General features: G+C 36.4%; 1 protein-coding gene across 11 annotated transcripts in view; it reads left to right on the top strand.

Annotated features, from left to right (window-relative positions):
* The window catches only part of LOC108969128, a 46,451-nt gene extending 38,440 nt beyond the window's left edge, over positions 1-8,011 (top strand). For all 11 annotated transcript variants that reach the window (XM_018933673.1, XM_018933675.1, XM_018933669.1 and 8 more), the window contains 3 exons: positions 5,222-5,458; positions 5,533-5,906; positions 6,428-8,011. In XM_018933673.1, the coding sequence (XP_018789218.1) occupies positions 5,222-5,458; positions 5,533-5,906; positions 6,428-6,915 (1,099 nt within the window). In that variant the 3' untranslated portion in view covers positions 6,916-8,011. The remainder of the gene's footprint in view (positions 1-5,221; positions 5,459-5,532; positions 5,907-6,427) is intronic.
* The last annotated feature ends 11,925 nt before the right edge of the window (positions 8,012-19,936 follow it).

Here is a 19,936-nt window from a genome sequence, read left to right as displayed (position 1 = left end):
TCTCTTCCGTCGTGGCGTGGGCGCAAATCAGCGATATGTTGAAGAACCTCGCTTTGATGCGGATTGTGGCTAGACGTTCATTCACCGGGGTGAATGATAATACCCGGTGACGGAGTCTCTCTCCCACCACGAATCCCACACCAAACTTGGGCTCCTTTATATGGCCACTGTAGTAAATGCCACAAGGACCTACTCGTCTCTGTCCTTGTCCCGTCCATCGCATTTCTTGGACGGCGGGGATATCAGCCTTTATTTTTACAAGGGCATAAACCAGCTGGGTAGCGGCACCTTCCCAATTAAGTGACTGGACATTCTAGGTGCATGCCCTCAATTCGTAGTCATTATTTCGTTTGCCATGGTCGTCATCAAAACTGGTGTCTCTCATCCGAGGTTGTTGTTGCGTTGTTATTGGGGTGGTTTTTTTACGTGGCGGGTTCCAGACCCAGCGCACAACCCTATGCAGGGAATGTTTCGCCTTCTCACTTTAGCTCGCCTTCAAACGGATGTTCTTAGGCTACGCAGAGGATACTTGGTCAAGGACCGGAAGTCGTGAGCTACTTGAGTCATATGTAAAAGAATCGTTTCTGGCCACTCCCAAGTGAATGGCGATCAGAAAACTTTATTCACTTACGTGAACAATTGACTCCATCCTCCAAAATATTTTTCAACATCATTTCATTTAAATAAAATACGATAGTAAGAAAAAAAAATCAAAAATGATGAAAGTTGATAACAATCAAAGTAGTACACCTGCAGGAGCTACACGCTCAAACCAGGTTGCAAATTTTATTTCAGAAAGTGACAGTTTAACAAGATACTGCTCCAGATTTGCCTCTTCACCGATTCAAGAAAACTCTTAATCGTTACTAGAAATCAAAACTAAAAATCTCAATAATTTTTGGATACGGCTCCAAGCGGCTCATGACTACTTCTAAATTCTAAATCATCGGCTTACGATATTTACGAAAATTGCTTGGACCAATATGAAGAAACGAAAGCTTTGATCTCCGATCAATTAAAGCTAATTAAAGCAATTGCACCTACTCCATACCCGAGAGTAGAGCTGTCACAAATGCAACAATATCAAGAGGCAAGTTCAGGCATCCAACTCGAGTTGCCCGCTTGTGACACAAAAACCTTTTACGGAGGTTATGAAGAATGGCCGTCCTTCCTGGACATGTTCACGGCCGTGTACATAAACCATCCTCTATTATCACAAGCGCAAAAATTGTATCACCTCCGATACAAAACAAAAGGTCAAGGAGGCATAATAGTAAAACAATTCGCTCTTAATGACGATAATTTTAATTTGGCTTGGGAAGCTCTAAAAGCAAGATATGATAACGAAAGAATACTGGTCGATAAGCAAGTAACGACATTATTAAACATGCCTAAAATCAAGAAGGGAACAAGTGAAGAATTTGTAAGACTACAATCCACTATTTTTAATTGTTTGTCGATTCTGTCGACACAAAATATTCCCACAGACAGCTGGGACCCAATTCTGGTAAACATTTGCACCGCCGCACAAGTCGTTACTTCTATGGGAGCAATCGCTCTCATCAAGAAAAAAGTGCCCAACGTGGCAACAAATGAAAGATTTTCTCACCACCCAATATGAAATTATCTAAACTAATAACATTAAACACCCCCAACATAAAAGCTTCAATAGACCCCAAGCTAGAAGCAAAAGCAAATCAGATAGAATTTTTAACAAAATACAAGCGTTCACATCCGAACAAAGAAAACATACGTAATGCGAACTTTGCACAAGAGGGCATAAGCTTAAAACTTGCGAAAAGTTTAGAAGATTAAATATTAACGAAAGGAACAACTTTGTCAGATCAAAAATACTCTGTACAAACTGCTTGTCCCATACACATAATCTTAAAAATTGCAAAAGCATATTTAACCGCTTATATTGTCATAAAGGACACAATTCAATGCTTCATTATAGCAGATATCCTATCTCACCCCAAAGAAGCGCATATACAAAAAGAACCACGCGTTTAGCAAAAGCATATCCCGAAATCCACAATTCTAAAATTTTTCAAGCTACATCATGTTGCCCAAAGGCACAAAAAGTTCAAACGCTACATAGTGAAACACAAAGTGAACTAGTTACTACCATATCAACTCAAGTTGAGTACAATACAAATAAATACCTTAATTCACAATTAAGGAAATTTCAAACTCTAGAAGATCAGTATTGTAAAGACTTCTCTAAAGCTACAACTTCTTCTTCTTGATTGGCGTAGACACCGCTTACGCGATTATAGCCGAGTTAACAACAGCGCGCCAGTCGTTTCTTCTTTTCGCTACGTGGCGCCAATTAGATATTCGAAGTGAAGCCAGGTCCTTCTCCACTTGGTCCTTCCAACGGAGTGGAGGTCTTCCTCTTCCTCTGCTTCCCCCGGCGGGTACTGCGTCGAATACTTTCAGAGCTGGAGCGTTTTCGTCCATCCGGACAACATGACCTAGCCAGCGTAGCCGCTGTCTTTTAATTCGCTGAACTATGTCAATGTCGTCGTATATCTCGTACAGCTAGATATTCATGAATAAATAAATAATTTTTGAAAAAACACAAAATTCGCGATACTTTTTGAACACACCTCGTATATTAGAAAGTGCAAGAATCAAATAGTTGTAGTCCGTTTTCGAACCTTTCATAATATGGGAATATCAGTATAATGTTATGTGCCGAATTTGAGTGAAATTGGGGGATTAGATCATGAGATATGTAATAATACTAATGCTTGGTTATGACATAGTTAAAGTCCGATTTGGCCATATAAAGTCCCCTTTTACGCTATAAAATTTAATGCTGATTCATTTATTGATTTATTGGAATTTTAGTACTTTTTAACAAAATTGAGATTTGATGAGTTCGCGGGGTTATACCCGATTTTATCAGTTTTCAAACTGTCAGAGGGCATAATAAATACATTTACTTTTGTTGATTTGGCTTTAATAGTTTAGATGATATACACATTAAACCTATTGGAAGACGGGACCAGGTCTACTTTTTAAATATTTTAAAAGCGCCAATGCCGTTCTCGAATTCGATTCGTTGTACTATATAACATATTGTACCTTATTGTAGAGTTTATTTATAGCCCATTATAGGATTTCGGTTAATGGTATTTTGTGGGCGTGGCAATGATCCAATTCTGTCCACATGCACCACTAACCATCTCCTGGTGGTCTAAATATTACAGCTTGACAGACGAACTTATGGATAGACAGTCATTCGGATTTAAACCTGTCTCGTCATCCTGATCATTTATATATGTATATATGTAACCCTTTATTTATCTCTATTATTTTTAGGTGATACAAACAACTGTTAGGTGAGCAAATCTGTTATACTTTGTAGCTACATGTTGCGAGAGTAAAAAATATGATCAAAGCTAAGTGGAATGAATAAATTAAGGGTTCGGGATAGTCAGAGACAGGAACAAATGAGGATTTTCAGTATTTTTTTGTTTTTGCTATAAAATCGTTATATTTTACAAAAGTAGTAATATGGCATTAGTACAGAATGTGCTGACTTGAAGTCACGAAAATTTCAAAAAAAAAAATTTATTTCCAAAGTTTTAGTTGTTTGACCCAGTTCCAGAAAATGGTTCTTGCGGTGACGACCATAAATCCTTGGAGATTCATCTCAAATCAATCGGACAGAAAATTTTTTTTTTTTATAAACAGATAATCCTCGGCCTGATCGAAGGATTTTTTTTTTTCAAAAATTAACAAAAAGCGGCCTCAGGAAATCATTTTCTAAATTTTTGGGAAAAAATCAACAGTTAATTGGTCTTAAAAAGACCAAATTTCCAAATTTGAAAAAATAAATATCCTTCGATCAGGCCCGAGTTTATTATGTATTCTAAAAGCTGTATAAATTTCATTAAAACCTACTGAGCGGTTTTCGAGTTACAGTTGTCACCAGTTCAAAAAACATAGTTTTGAGAAAAACGCGTTTATAGATCCACACTAGTGCTTTGAAGTGCTCGAGCTCTCTTTGTTATTTGTCGAATAACTCAAAAAATAATTATCGGATCAACGCGAAATTTTCAGATAATATTTTTAAGATATTACACTTAACGAAAATGCAAAAAATTTATTTTTTGAAAATTCTGACTACCCCTAACCCCTTAATCGAAATTGCCTTCAACTGTGGTTTAAATTCATACTTTAACAAAAAGTCGAGACTATTAGGAATGAGAGCTTTTATACGGAATACTAAGCGTGTTTGCAATATATATTTTTATTTTGTTTAGTTATGTACTGTTTTGTAAAATACAATACCTATGAAACGTAAAATATGTATGTAAGTAAAACGTTATATACTTGTTTATAATAAATTTTTGTTCAGGTGTTTTTTGTGTACCTATGTTTACATTGTCACTAAACCGTCTGTGAAATGAGTGTGAGTTTTTTACGTAAAGATTATTTGGAAATTTTAAAAAAATATGTATTTTGCTTACTATGTAATAAAATTAGTTTATGGGCTGTACTTGTATATTAACACACTGTAGAGTGGCAAAGTAATTCGATGACAAATCGCTATTAAAATCAGATTCCACCGCAGAACGTTAACCGAAAGCAAAAACACAAAGCTTGTTGTTTTTCACTCATCACACTCAGGTGAAACAATTAAGAGGCGATGCTCTTTGAATTACCATTTTGAACTGATATTTAAGGTTAAGAAATTGTAAATGGGCTTTGCTTTCAGAGAGTATTGTCGCTGTTCAAAGTAAAAAAATTAAGTTGAGCAATTCCCTTGTATTTGCTTTAACGGATCTTACCATTTGAACTTTCTTAATCCTTAAAATGTTGTAATCATACCATGAACAAGATTTATTCTGTATATCTATACAGGCGCGGACTCGTCCTTCAGTGTTTCAGATATCGATCTGAAATTTTATAAACGTTTTTTCCCTTTTTCTTCTTCTTTCTTTTTTTTTGTGTGAAATCGAACGAATCGTATTTTAAAATTCGTTTCCTAGTAAGTAGCATATTTACTTGCATGTAGGTTTCATAGTCTTATGGACGTGCCTTAAGTTCATATTATAATATTATATTTAATTTACAATGTATTGTATACAAAGACTTCAAAAATGTTTCAATGAAGTGATGTGCATTGTTTAGTAAGAAGAAATATCGTACCTTATTGTTGAGTTCCACAACTAACTTAATATTTGTTTTGTACTTTTGCTTATAGTGGTAATATAGGCAATTCGTGGTCTTCGTTAAACAGTAGTGAGCAAAGCTTATCACCAATGACCACAACTTCTGCTTCCAATATATCTTCCTCTATTGTCGGCAGTGTGGTAGGTGTTAGTCCAAGTACGTTGCCATCCTTGAATACAATTGCGAAACGTCTGTACACACGTGAGTCTGTCATGCATGATAATGATGCATGTCGTTTAACAGAAGCAGCAATAAATGATGGAAAATGGTAATCTAATTTTTTTGATTTTATTCTTCATTTAAATTTATTATTTGTGTTTTTAACTTTAATATTTTTTAAAGGAGCTCGAATATGCATTCAAGTCGTCACTCTATGACACAAAAGTTACGGCATAAGGGTCGTAAGGGTATTATTACAAACTCTGACATGGTGGAGCGACGACAATCTTCACCAAATATATTAGATAATGCAGCTATTTTATCAGCAACCTTACAAATTCAAGTACCCGGTATCCAGGCAGGTCATTTAAAATTAACAGCCACCACACCGCAAAAAAAAACAAAATCAATACCGAACGAAAAAATAGCCTATGATTTGGATGACATTACTACGGGGGTATCGAGTTCTTTGTCCTCACATTCAATGGAGAATTATTCAGATATTTCCTATTTTGAAAAAGCAACAAAAAACCAAGAAATGAAACACGTTCATCAATGTAAGTAGGTGCATGTAAATTTATAAGATGTTAAATTATTTATCATATTTGTACTATTTATTTGAAAGTATGTCTCCAAGCCGTTCTTTAATGTCAAAGATATCCTTCTCCTTCTAAGTCAGTAGAAGGTCGAAACAGAAATTGCGAATAGTACGAATTTAAATGTTTAAGGAAAAACTTTATGGAATTCGTAGAATTATTAGGTATCATACAAGGCTTTTATAATGTTAGATTTTTACGAACGTTCGGAATATAAGTATTATCGTGAGTAATGTCTTTTAGTAAGATACACTGTTTTCAATAACCTTGATTTTGATAAGCAAATATTTTTGAGGCTATAAGAAAAACGGATAAAACATTTTTTTTACTTATGACTCAATCTCATTAAAAAGAATTTCATTTATTTAATTTTTTTTTTTTTATTCTATAGCTGATAGAACCTTACTTACATTACATGTGTAGATAGGTGATCCCTTATTAATATTCGACTATTCTGTTTTCTCTTTTTGTAAATTTTCAAGATATTCCAATTGCCGGATCATTGTCCATTTCAACCAAAATTGAAAGATCCGCAAATGATTATCGACCAGTTCAGATAGTGCAAGAACGAAAACAGCATCAAATTCATAATAATCGACCAAGCTATTTACGACCGCAGTCTACAACACAAGCATTACTATCAGTTCCGAATCAATGCGCCTCTGTCGAACCGGAATCTCTTTCGAACCCGTATATGTATGATTCATTACTTAGGAGGAACACAGAAAACCATGTACATAAATCACCAGCGAGCATTTCCAATATTGGCGGCGCGATACAGCGGTCGAAAACTGCTGATTTTGGGAATATGTCCACTAATAAACAACATCAACAGAAGCAGCTACAATCGCAATTGGAACGATCGCCTATTCAAGATGCAACAGTGTCCTTACCAGCAACAAATAACGCGTATCTTTATAAACGCCAGGAACTAATAAATAGTGCCAAATATGGCAGCGAAAAAAAATAGACATAGTAGTGCTCAGATTGAGACATTGAAATCTGTTGCAAGGTATGCATCAAGAGAATTGTGTACGCTTTTGATAAATACTCTCCTATTAGAACGATTCTAAATAACAGTGAAGAAATTGCACTACTCAGGAAATATAGTGTTAAGAGGTTACATAGTTTTCCTCGAGCAAAAAACGGCCTAGTTTCAATGATTTTTTCGAACATTTTACTTTTCCAAAGATACATTGTGTGAACATTTCAAAGGAAAATATTCAAAACACGCCCGGGAGTTCTTCGGAAAAAGGTTCAACCACGTTGACAGCAGAACTTCTTACAGGACCATCAAAAGTAAAAAAGAAAAAAAATTAGGTGTTTTAACAAAGACCATAAACTAGGTATTGGACGAAAGAAACACAAAAAAAGGGGAAAATTGTAACATTGGCAGTGGTTTAAAAAAAAATCTAAATTCTGGTAAAATTTTTTTCGACTTATTTTAAATACTTGTAATTGAACAACAAAAAAATCCTTCATTCAAGGCCTTCTAATATACATATGTCTCCAAGATCTATGTAAAATTTCATTCAGATTGAGTAGATCGCCAAGAAGCGACTTTGAAAACACAGTTTCGAGAAAAACGCGCTTAAAGTTGTAAGTGACTATACAGTTGATCTCGAGCACAGAGGAGAAAACTATTAAATCAATAATTAGGAAAATATTCTAGAGACATTATAGAATTAAACAAGAGATTTTTTTTTAAGCCGTGAAAACTAGCAATGAGAACCATAGTAACCTTCGAAATGTAAAAACTTTCTTATTCCTTTCCTCTTAAGGGAGCAATAAAAATCCTCTTACATTAGGACCAATAGAAATATGAGTTCGCCGCAAACTTTTGAATGCTTGCAGCAGTTAAATAATACCTATGTTATTGCGTGTATTGCCTTTTAAATTTCGGGATTAGGAAACAACACAAATATTAATCATAGAAAACCGTTTTAATGTTTTTCAGAATATTCTTTATAAAAATCTATATACTCTTGCATTCGTTGGCATCAGTTTTCGAAGCACTTTTGCCACTCAGATTGAAGTACTTTCAAAACATACATTTTGAAGTATTATCTTTTACTACGTAGTATTGTAGTGATATGTCCAGTTATTCTAGAAAACAAGCAACCATTTGCTTGGAAGTGCTTCGTGCGTGAAAAACTTTAGTTGTGTTCGGCTCATCTTGAAACACCCATACAGTCGACTGCCTTTTACTTTCGGGCTCATACGATTCACATGTTTTTTTAACACTTATCTCGAGCAATCGACACGAGCGTTTTTTTGAACGATCGCCAAATTGTGTGGGCTCCAACGTGAACAAATATTTTTATAGTCAAATGTCGGTGCAACATTGAATCTAGGCTAGTCCCACCAATGCCTATAGTTGCCTCCATCCCACGATAGCTTACATCAATAGTTTCCGGAACAGCAACTGATTTGGGACGAACTTCACAAAATTCGTCTTGAAGTGGACTGCGACCTCTATTGAATTCACCCTACCATTGATGAACCCTGGTTCTTGTGCATGAAAATGAAAGTGACTTAATTCCATTTTTGGGCTGATATTAATATTTCAACACAAATAGCGGTCGAATGTCAAAACGCTCTGAGGGTGTATAACATCAAAAATATCAAACTTTACGATCCACTTGTGAGTTGCCAGATTGCAATACTATGTATGATTGCTAAATCCCGAAATATAAAAGGCAACCTACCTATTGCTATCCGTTTGTTATCAATCGGAGCAAAATATATGGTAGTAGCTAGCTTTGTTCTATAACTACGTCGTATCGTCTGCGGTAAATATGCGTAAAAATTGTTCTTTAAACATGTCCATACATAATATTTCTTGGCACATAATTACGCTATTATGTTAAAGCGTATATATAGTATGTATACTAGCTGACCCCGCAGCTATTGTCCTGCGTAAAATTATGTATTTTGAAATGAAAAGAAAGTTGAATTTATATTGTGTTGAAAATCATGTATTTGCGATTTTTCTTCTTTTTTAATGTAGCGCAACATTTTTGGGTTTTTATTCCGCTGCGTAAATGTACACAGAAGAAGGTTTTCCAACTTGTGAACACGCCACGTAGCTGGCGTGTGAAAAACATGGCATTTCCGGATTTATCGCATACACTTCTAGCGACTATCCTTTTGTGTTGTTAATTGTCATCTCAATTGCAATTTTCACTGGAAACGGAATATGTTTGAACTGAAATGGCAAATCGTTACAACTAAAAGGAATTCGTAGAATCTAGCATTCTGCCACCTAAGTTTAGGGTTCCATTACACAGTTTCGCCAAATGAAGATTGCGAAACAAATGATGCGGTGTCATTAAAAATTCGGTGAATTTAGAAATTCCACTGGATAATTCAGGGAATCTTCATTGTCACGACGATCGATCAATTTGTATGGGAGCAAGTCTCCGGGAATTTGACTTTGAATCTTCCCGTTTAAGTCAAAACCATCGGTGTTTTTGGCAGCTAAAATTGCACTCAAGCACAATTCGTAGTTACGATAATTTGGCCCATGTTCGGATAAACATTCGTGATGAGTTCATCTTTCGTTAAAGTAAATTGACAAAGGCAGGTAGAATTGATATCAAACCACAGAAAGTATCGACCGCAATTTACCCATTTCTAATACTTATCGAATACGATGTAAATTGTCTTCCGCAATGTCAGTTTTCTTCGTATCCCATAATTGACGCGAATTTAAAGGCTGATATGTCGAAATGATCATCGCGAAAAGTGTGCGAACTTCAGTGGCATGCGAGTTAGCTATCACATCGTCCATCTTTTGATTCCAGGGTAGCGTAACAAATTTCAATATTTAATTGATCACTTTGTGTGAAACATACATAACGTTTTCATTGAATAATTTTTCTTTTGAAAAGAAAAAAAGGATACGGTTTTTTTTTATTTCTAAACCTTCCCCGATCCATAACGAACAACCTTTGATAATTTCATCAAGATTGGTTCAGCCGTTCTCGAGTCTTAGCATTTCTAACAAACAATCATTTATTCGTTTATATGGGACAGCCCTTCATCTCTGAACTTCAAAGAACATTTAAAAAAAAAAAAGAATTGGCCAAATTGGTTCAGGCGTTGTTGAGTTATGCGCTTAGCAACACATTTTGCGATTTATTTTTCACAACTTTCACAATTCTTTCTTACATCAGAACCTTCTCCTAATAGTAACAAATACAACAAAAAAGAATTAGTTAAATCGGTCCAGCCATTCACGCGTGACGCCGTGACCAAGGGAAAAATGGATTAATTTTTATATATATACACACCTGCTCAAAATAATAGTTACACGATAAAACTTAGTACTCTCAACAGTTTAAAAAACTTGTATGGGCTGTATGCTACAAGTTATGCTGTAAGTTTAATTAAGATAATATGGCATCGCCCATTCTAAGAGAATAAAGCACGTCATTCCCCGAATTAATGCGTGTGTCAGTTTTGCGTGAATTCTCAGAAAAAAAATTGCTCTATGTTATAGTTACACATAAGTGAACTTGGCTTTTTGGAAAACAAAATTAATTTTATCCAGTTTTTCAAGTTTTTTTTTTATCTGAATTTGTAAGTTTTCTTTCAATAAAACTCAAAATGCTGCAGATAAGTTAAATTATTTTTTAATCAGATGGGTCGGAAGTCACATTGCACTGTTGAAGAAGCGCGGCTGGTTTCAAACCTCAGAGAGCAAGTAAAAGCTTCGGGAAATTGGGAAATTAATGGAAAGTTCTCATAATTTTGTTAAAAATGCTTTAGAGCGAAAATCTAGTAGGGAAACTCGTGGAATTCCACAAAAAACGAGTACAGTTCTTGATCGCCACATTGTTACTATTTGAAAAAAAGGACCCATTCAAATCCTGGAAGGTGATAGCAGCAGAAATTGGAAATATAGTAAGTGCCCAAACATTTCACAGGCGTTTGCAAAAGGCCAAGGTACCAGGACGTATAGCCGAAAGTTCCATTAATGCGATCAAAAAATGTAGATATGAGGTTAAATTTTGCAAGAAGTCAATTAGATTGGTCAGGACCTGAGGGAACAAAAAAGTGGAGAAACATCTTATGGAGCGATAAAACGGAAGTAAATTTTTTTGGAAACGACTGTGAGACAAATGTGCGTCGTCCAAAAGGAAAGGAATTTCACGTTCGATTCACAAAAAAAAAAAAAACTGTGAAGCATGGAGGTGGAATCGTCATGGTGTGGGGATGTTTTTCTTGGTATGGAGTAGGTCCTATATACCGGACAACTAACAAAATGACAGCGACGGAGTACAAGAAAATTCTTGAAAATGTCACGATCACGATGTCACTACTACTGCTACTATATACTGGCTACTAACTGAGTAATGTTAAATATACAAAAAAAATGTTTTATCATAATTTGTTTTTCTAAAATAATTGTCTTATTAAAAGTGTATTTTTTTGAGCAAGTTTATTTTAGCTATGAAATGTTTTTGGGTCTACATTTGTTTGTTTTGCAACATCGCCATAAGTAAAAACTTGCATTCTAATTAATTTATATAGTAGATATGTATTTTAGAAACTGTTAAGAGTAGWATCCAGTTCTTAAGTAATTGCTCAAGAAAAAAAAAAAAATACATTATATCTTCAAGTAATTTTTACAGCTGATTACGCATTGTGAATGATCCACATTAGAAGAGAAAGAGAGAATAAATAAAGAAAATTTGTGTGTAATATGTATGTATATATGTGTGTCATAATATAAATATTTTCATCGCGATTTAAGAAATGTTGTTGATGATTGGTAAGTTGGAAGTTTTTACATTTCTTGAGAGCTGGATGCTACGCTATAGATATAAGACCAGATGATAAAACGCCGTTTCATTTTCCAAAATCCGACCAAGTCCTTACTAGACATATCCGATAATAACTTAGCCATGTCAGGATAATGGATTGTCTAGTCTTATAAACAATAAATTATGTATACATACGACTATATGTATATATATATGAACACCTCAAATACACACATGTAATGTAACTTAAAGTTGTTTAATCACTGGATGTTGCTACAAAATATTTAAGCAAAATAAGCGTACTTTGTTTATACGTAACCTCAAATGTCACCTTGAGCTAGTACATATGGTAGGTGCGTAGCATAGGCAAATATAAAATATAATAAAAATCAGATCAGATATCAATAATGGGATTGCGGAAGTGTATATAAAACTTCGAGTCCGCTTTATCAGACCCAATCCGAAATCCGAAATTTTAATTAAAACTTCAGGCAAGAGAAAAGAACTGCAACTTATTCCAACCAGGCTGTAGATATAGTTTTTTGCAACATGCAGATTTCCTAATTTTTCACACCAGCGTTTAACAATACTGATTTGTTTTTCAAATCATGGTATCAATATGAAGAATTAAATTATATTTAAGTTCCACAATAACTCTCAAATCACAAAGTTAAAAGCTTTCTCTAGTATATAGTTTTACATAAAGAGGGGGCTATACAGTTCTACCACATCCTCTTATTTTTTTTGAGATTCAATGGCAAATCATTTCTGCATTTCTGTCACACCAAACAACCATATTGTTTTGTCTGTTTGCAACAGACATCTTTCATCAATTGAAGTATATGATTTAAAAAACTTTACGTCGTCGGTACATAATACAAGTTTTGGGTACTCTATTACAGAAGAGATATCGTTCATAAATACAAAAGGGCAACGCTGACTAACATGAGGACCACCTGAAGATACATTAATTGCACCCTAGCGAATACCATTAAAACTTATGCTGGCCTCAAGACTTCAAATTATGACTGCAAACACATACTTGTGGCCACAAATGGACTTTATATTTTCGTCTCTTTCTTATTTACACCCATACTTTTTTTTTTTTTTTTTTTGCTTTCTATATCCAATTTAGTTGTTTGTTCTACCCGTTGCTTTATTTTGTTATTAAATTATGGAAATAGTACAACAGAAAATGTCCTGGATCTTTATCGTCATTCAGTTTCAATTCGATGTATAAATATAAATGGTGTATTTTTAAACATGTGGTTTAAAAAATAATGGAACTCATGCAATTTTTTTATGACCAAGAATTTCGCTTTAGTATAAGTATGAGGGATTGACGTTATGTTTGAAAAATGATAACATGCAAGTGACCGTCCCGGGTAGCTCGGATAAATTCCAGTCGAAAGGACTTACTTTATACCAATTTTGACAGCAACAGGGTCCGTATGCCATCAAATTGACGTTCCTTTAATAAATTGATTGTTTCATAGGTTGTATGACTTATTAGAACTAAAGGTCGTCCATGTCAACATTATCCAATTCAGGAACGAAAAAATCATTTAAGGATTTTACGGCGTTTCAACAATGGCTTCTGGAATATCATCAATCCAAATGTAATAATAATATGTTTCATCATATGAGCTTCTTGGCTGAACAAGATTTTCTTATTAAAAATCGGGATCGGTGCCTATTTCATTTAGAGCCCAATTACCGAATGCTTCACTTCTTTCACTAATTCTATAAAGGGGACATAGTTTACAATAACATCTTCGGTGCACAATGTACGGCGCCTCTGAAGAAGCTAATTATGCACTGGGCTAAACGAGGTGCCAAAAAGATCCAGGACTCATCTAATTACGTTGCCAACTTGTTCAGAAGTAAATCAGTTCATTTTGAAATACTCAGCCAAACTTAGTATAGTAAATCAAGTAACAGCTGTCAAGAAGATAAAAAGTAGCTAAGATCTTCTAGTTTTTTGAGAAGGTCGTTAACGACTAGGATCCATAGAAGAGGAGAAAGAACCCCACCCTGAGGGGTTCTCCTGCTCACATTTCGCTGCGCGCGTTGCCCCATTCTGTTTCGACCACTCTGTCGCATAGAAGACAGAAGATGAGGTGCTTGAGGTTCGATTCAACGCCAAGACCGTCTAGAGCAGTTACGACTGCCTCCGACAGGACATTGTTGAAGGTCCCAACAGCAAAGTCCTTAGCCTCAATAGCTTCCTCAAGCCACGATACGATAGCATGCAGGGCTATTAACTTCAATTGTTTCTGCGAAGTAATCTTGCATTCCCTTATGGTGAGCTCTATTCGCTCTTCTATCCTCCTAGTGCTTATGAGTAAAACTTCTGTTTTTCCCTCCGCCAGTTTCAGACTACCAGAAGAGAACCATTGGCGTAGACTATTTAAGCACTCGTTACATTTATTTCTCAGGTCAGCTAATTGTTTGGCGACTGCTACCACCATGAGATCATCCGCATAAGCTACAAATTTCACGTCTGTTGGTTGCTGTCTTTTTAGCACCCCGTCATATATAAAGTTCCACAATAGTGGACCTAACAGTGAGACTTGAGGTACTCCACTCGAGATAGAGTAGCTCTTGGTGCCTTAGTCCGTATCAAAAATTAGCCTTCTGTTTTTATAATAACTCGTTATTATATTTATGAGATATTCAGAGGCCTGTATTTCATCCATTTATTATTCTTTGATTATTTCTGCCCATTTTGCCGAGTTGAACGCATTCTTGACATCCAGGGTAATCAGCGCGCAGTACTTTTTTGTGCCACCTTTCCATCTTTTGCCACTTGCTGCACATTTCGCAATATCGACGACTAGTGCGTCAATAGTCGATCTCTTTTTTATAAAGCCGTATTGTCTCTCTGATATCCGCCGGTTTATTGGATTGCTAGTTCCAAGGGGTTCTTAGAGTGCTTTCGTACACTTTCCCAATCGTGTCGATATGATGAAGGTTCTTCTGTTGGCTTTTTTGGCTTTGGGAGTAGAACCAGGCGCTGTATCTTCCACGGATCGGGGAACACCTCTTCTAATATACACGCATTGTATATGTTAACAAATAAACTGGGTCTTAGAGTTATGGCTTCTTTAAGGGCTCTATTTGGTATACCATCTATTCCAGGAGCTTTAGAGTTTTTGATTTTTTTCGCAATAGCCAGTAGTTCGTCTTCTGTGACTAATAGGTGTGGCTCTGTAGCTTCGTTTCATTTAATATAGGAAATGGAAGCATGTGTCGGGAGTAACGCTTCGACAACACTTTTCATAAATGATGCGTTCTTAGGTTGCTGCGACTTATTTATGTCGTTAGCAAACAGTAGGTCTATTATAGAACCTTTATTACCCTTTTGAAACGTATTTTTTGTGCCATTGTTTAGAATCGTGAGATTTTTTTGACTCAAAAATTCTAAAAATTCTAAAAATCCACGATGATTTGTAATTCTGATTCGGCTCTTTTGTCTGCCTGATTTTTCAACTCGATCAGTAGGTCTCCTCTCATCGTCTTCCGTATGTAGGACACGTTTAATCCCAACTCTTCAAGACCGTTGTCGCTTTTCATCTTCCGGAAAATACCAGCATAAGACGCACCCTCCTTTTTAGTTATTATGATGGCGTCCGGTTTCGTTCTAATTTTCTTCTGAATTCGTTTCTTTTTTTCACAACATCCACCCATTTTTCACCTGCGCTGTGTTGACTCGTAATATTTTCCTGTATTACCTTAGTGGGCTCACTAGTCATTTGTTGCACCGTCTCAGTAGCTTTTTTATGTTTTTTCGTGGGGCGTAGATCTCCCGATGCTTCACGCAGCCGCTTTGAGGTATTCATCTCTTTCAAAATATGGGATAGCTGGGTTGCTTTCTCAACCATATTTTTTTTCGGTTTCTCGGCTTTTTTAAATATGCTCATTATGATACTCAGTAAATCGCGCATAGCTTGATTTAATTGCCTTTGACCAGCCATCATATTTTCCAACTCTTTAATTTTATAACCCAACTTGTTAAAATGGTCGGAAGTTTCAGTTTAGTGAATTCTCTTCACTTCTGCTTGCTCGGTCAGCAGTTTTACCACTACATGTTGATCCAGGAGCAGTGGATTCTTTAGGAGGCGTTCTCGAAATTTTAGAATTCCTCCAAAAGGGATTTTCTGGTGTACGCCCCATACTATTCTCAGAGGCCATATCTCAATGAGAAAATAGTCTGGGCACACCTGTCAGTCAGTATGTGCAATCCCTACCGCTAAAACCTTAATTATTTATTTTCAATGGTTGGCAATGCTTAACCCAAAAGCAAAACGAAAAGGGAGAAAACGAAAACGGAGAACAGCTGATTAATCAAAACAAAACGGCAGATAAAAAAAATATATGCACGTTTTGATGTGATTTGCTGTTAGTAGGGGAAATAGAAAGAAATTAAAACTAAAAGATTTGCAAGTTTGCCACGAAAAAGAACAGGTTTTACAAATGAATTTTAGTTTAAAACAAACTTTACTTGGCTATTTCTCTAGGCTTATTATCCACTTGAATCCTCCGGATTTCCGGTATGTACCAAGATAATAACTACTGTTCTGTCACTGTGAAAACTGGGATTATTCCGCGAATAGTCCAAGAGCTTAAGAAAATACTTCCACTTCACTCAACACTCTATCAATAGGTTCCCAATCTCAAAACGAATAACGCCGTCTGTCTTCTCCCCCGCATCTGCAGCTTGGGTGCCATCAGACCTGATATCCGGCGGGAGTACCTTCACCACTACCATTTCGGACGCATAGCCGATGGCTCCCTTGGTTTTGCTGAGAGGATCTATGGACTCCGCGTTAAGCAGTTCAGCGCCTGCCGATATAGTTCCTCGGTTCTCTCTAGCCTTATAACCCTCCAGTCATGGAAGTGAAGGGTTGCAGTACCTGAGGATTTCCTCGATCTCAGTCACATTGGAAAGTTTGCCTGGCAGCCAGACGCGAGCCTTAGGGCGAAGAGGAAGATCCGCTTTGTCGGCCTTCAATCTGGCTCTCTTCAAAACCTCCCCCACCTGAGAAACTACCTTCTTAAATAAGATGGCCGATCTTTCATCGGCACATCGTGTGAGCTTGTGCAGCTCATGGTGCCAACCGGCACTTACACATTTTGGGGGTAGCCTAGGGTTTCCTTTAACACTCTTGAGGAAGACCGAACTCTCTTTCACTCTTCATGGGAGATGACACCGTCCTCCCTGCTGCGGTGGAGCACCAGCGCTTTTAGAGATTTCACTAAAAGTTAGGGCCGCTCCCATTTGCAGATTTTTTACCAAGAAAAGTTTCTCCCATACGACCTTTGCCGCTTAACTGCTGGTTCAGGTCTTTTCGTTTCGAATCGTGTCCTATAGGTCTCGCTCTCACTCAGCACCTTCTTGGCCCACTCAAGCATGTTAAGATGCTTCTCAGATACCTGACCAACATGATTACCACTGCAGTGTTTTAATACGGATATTTTAACCTACCGCTTCTACGTTAATACTGTAGTAACCCTTTCGGTTCATGTCTTCAAGTCTAGTAACGTCAGACGACGAAGACAGTACAATTATTGCAACATAATAGGAACAGTCGATAGCACCAATGACTCCTTTTATTCCAAACTTATTATGGAAGCTAGAAATATTTTTATGCTTTTATATACTTGTTTTAATTTACCTCACATATATATACTTTACCCCATTTTAATTGTGTTGTAGTGCTCCGTTGCATTTGGGAAGCTTGTGTTCCAACACAAGTTTGTTGCTATGCTATGTTGATTAATTTCAGATAAATGGTTATTACCAACTGGTATGAGCCATTTGAAAAAAAAAAAAACAAATAGCACTGAAACGAAGAACTAATACACCAATGTTTAGAAAAAAATCTTCTCTTAAAAGCATGAACACTCACCCCAATCTTAAGAGGAATAGCAGACTTTCGGAAACGAGTATAGTGAGGTTTCAATTCCTACATAAGGTCCCAACGCAACGATTTCGTAAAACGAAAATATTTTCCAAATATTGCTTTCTCCAATAAAAATGGATCCCACTATTCCTTAAGTGTGCCAAATTTCTCCTGTTAGCATTTCTAATTGAAATAAATTAATAATATTTTTATATTCATTGCTATTAATAAATAAATAAATTAAATTAAATTACCATCTGTCAAATTTGAGACAATATTTTGAGACTAGAGACTGGAGACTGTAATGTAAATAGTAATAGCAAATTTAGCTTTACCTCAAGCAATCTCAAATAGTGACTAGAGACTGCTTACAGAATCGCGCTATAAAATAACATACAAGAGATGCCGCATTGCATAAGATATATTGATTATACCCAATTGAAACTTGAAGAAGCACCAGTTGTTAACCATTAAGCTTTTTTTTGAAAAAAGCAGAATCTTTTCCATAAAGGCACAAGCTGTGTGCAGTTATCAGTTAAGGATTCGTCATGTAGTAGCGGGACACTTTGGTAGTGTACACGATGCTCGCATGTTTCGTACTACTGCTCTCTCCACTCAGCAAGATTAATTTTTTACTTTTACCACGCCATTTCTTGGCCCACTCAAGCGTATTAGCATGCTTCTGACCAACAAGATTACCACTGTAGCGTTCCACGAATTTTGCCTTCAATCGACGGTCCGACTTTAGCTTCATGGGTCTTGCTAATGCCCCTTGTGGATCCCTTCATAATTCTAGCAGAAGTTCCTCTGTTAGTGCTGGCGATTCCGCCGTTTATGAAGGCTCCATCCTTCATAGTATTCACCTTTTATGGTCTCAAAGTTATCTCAGTGACGATGCCAAGGCGAGGGTTGACGTACGCCTTTCTGAAGCAGTACGTTCAAAGCCGACCAACGTAAAGAAAGAGTATTCGCAACTTACACATACTACGCCAACTTAACGACATCATACTCGGGTGCCAGAATGCCAAAACCATCAGCCCAGGGTTTTAACAGTTCCAAATAAGTTTCCTACTTTAAAAAACAGCCTCGATGCCAAAAAGCCGCTTAAGGAGTTGTAAGGCCGTGAAGGCCGCAGGCCATTTAGCGTTACCCAGGTTGCACCAGCGTGGAGGCGACCTGCACTACATCTCATTGTGGTAAGCAAATTCGCGTTTTGATTATACTATTGTTATTTAAACTGTTACTTTCAACACATCAATAAACGCATCTGTGTTTTCATACTTATAATAGGAAAAATAGCTATACGTTGAGGTTAAAAAGAACAAGAAAACTGTACTTGCATTCCTTAGGTATATAATATTTCATAAAAAATGTATTTGGTCAAGTTGTTAGGACTGCCCTTAATAACTTTACCAAACATGAGCGCAATCTGCCAACCTATTTGTTTGCAGCAGCTACTTAACTCGGTAAACCTGGGTAGTGTGGTGTGATTTTTACCATGGATAAAATTTAAACAAAGAATTTGTCCCAAATTTCGTGTTTATAACCAAGTTTCTTGTGCGGAAGCATTGCGCATATCGGAAAAGATTAAAGAAATAAAGGCATGGTGCTTAAAAATCGTTTTGCAAATGTTAAAGAGATGGCAAGTGAGCTCGATATCTCTCGCGAGTCCATTCGAATGATTTTAGTAGATAATTCGGGTATGAAATGTGTTCTTGCTCGACTCGTCCCGATAAAGTTAAATTTTTTTTTTCAAGTAGAGTACGATTGTGACCAATTTAAACCCGTTTTGAATGCCATCGATCAACCACCGTGTTCACCATATTTGTTTCCGTGTGATTTCTTCTTGTTTCCTAACCTGAAATTGCCGCTCCGTGAAACCCGTTTTTAGTCGATCGAACAACGAAATTCGCGTAAGGCCATTCCGAAAATTCTCTTCATTATATGGCATCCCAGTTTGCTTGGAACAAGTTTTTTCCACTAACACTACTGACAGTATTTCTTTTATCTATCTTAACCGATATACGAGAAGCAATGACGAAAATCATTAGGGGAATTCTCTTATACAATGGCACGAGAGCACCCATAGCAGAATCTGCTGATAAATGAACAGCTAGTCGATCAATTTATTGTGAACTAGCTGAGCCCGCAGCCGATGTCCTGCGTGAAATTATGTGTTTTGAAATGAAAGAAAGTTGAATATATATTGTGTTGAAATTTATTTATTATACTCTCGCAACAAAGTTGCTAAAGAGAGTATTATAGTTTTGTTCACATAACGGTTGTTTGTAAGTCCTAAAACTAAGAGAGTCAG

The sequence above is a fragment of the Bactrocera latifrons genome, unplaced genomic scaffold (assembly GCF_001853355.1).
Source record: "Bactrocera latifrons isolate USDA-ARS-PBARC rearing strain unplaced genomic scaffold, ASM185335v1 scaffold_240, whole genome shotgun sequence".
In the NCBI taxonomy this organism is placed as follows: Eukaryota; Metazoa; Arthropoda; class Insecta; order Diptera; family Tephritidae; genus Bactrocera; species Bactrocera latifrons.
The sequence above is the reverse complement of the archived record's forward strand: the minus strand, read 5'-3'. Positions and strand labels throughout refer to the sequence as shown.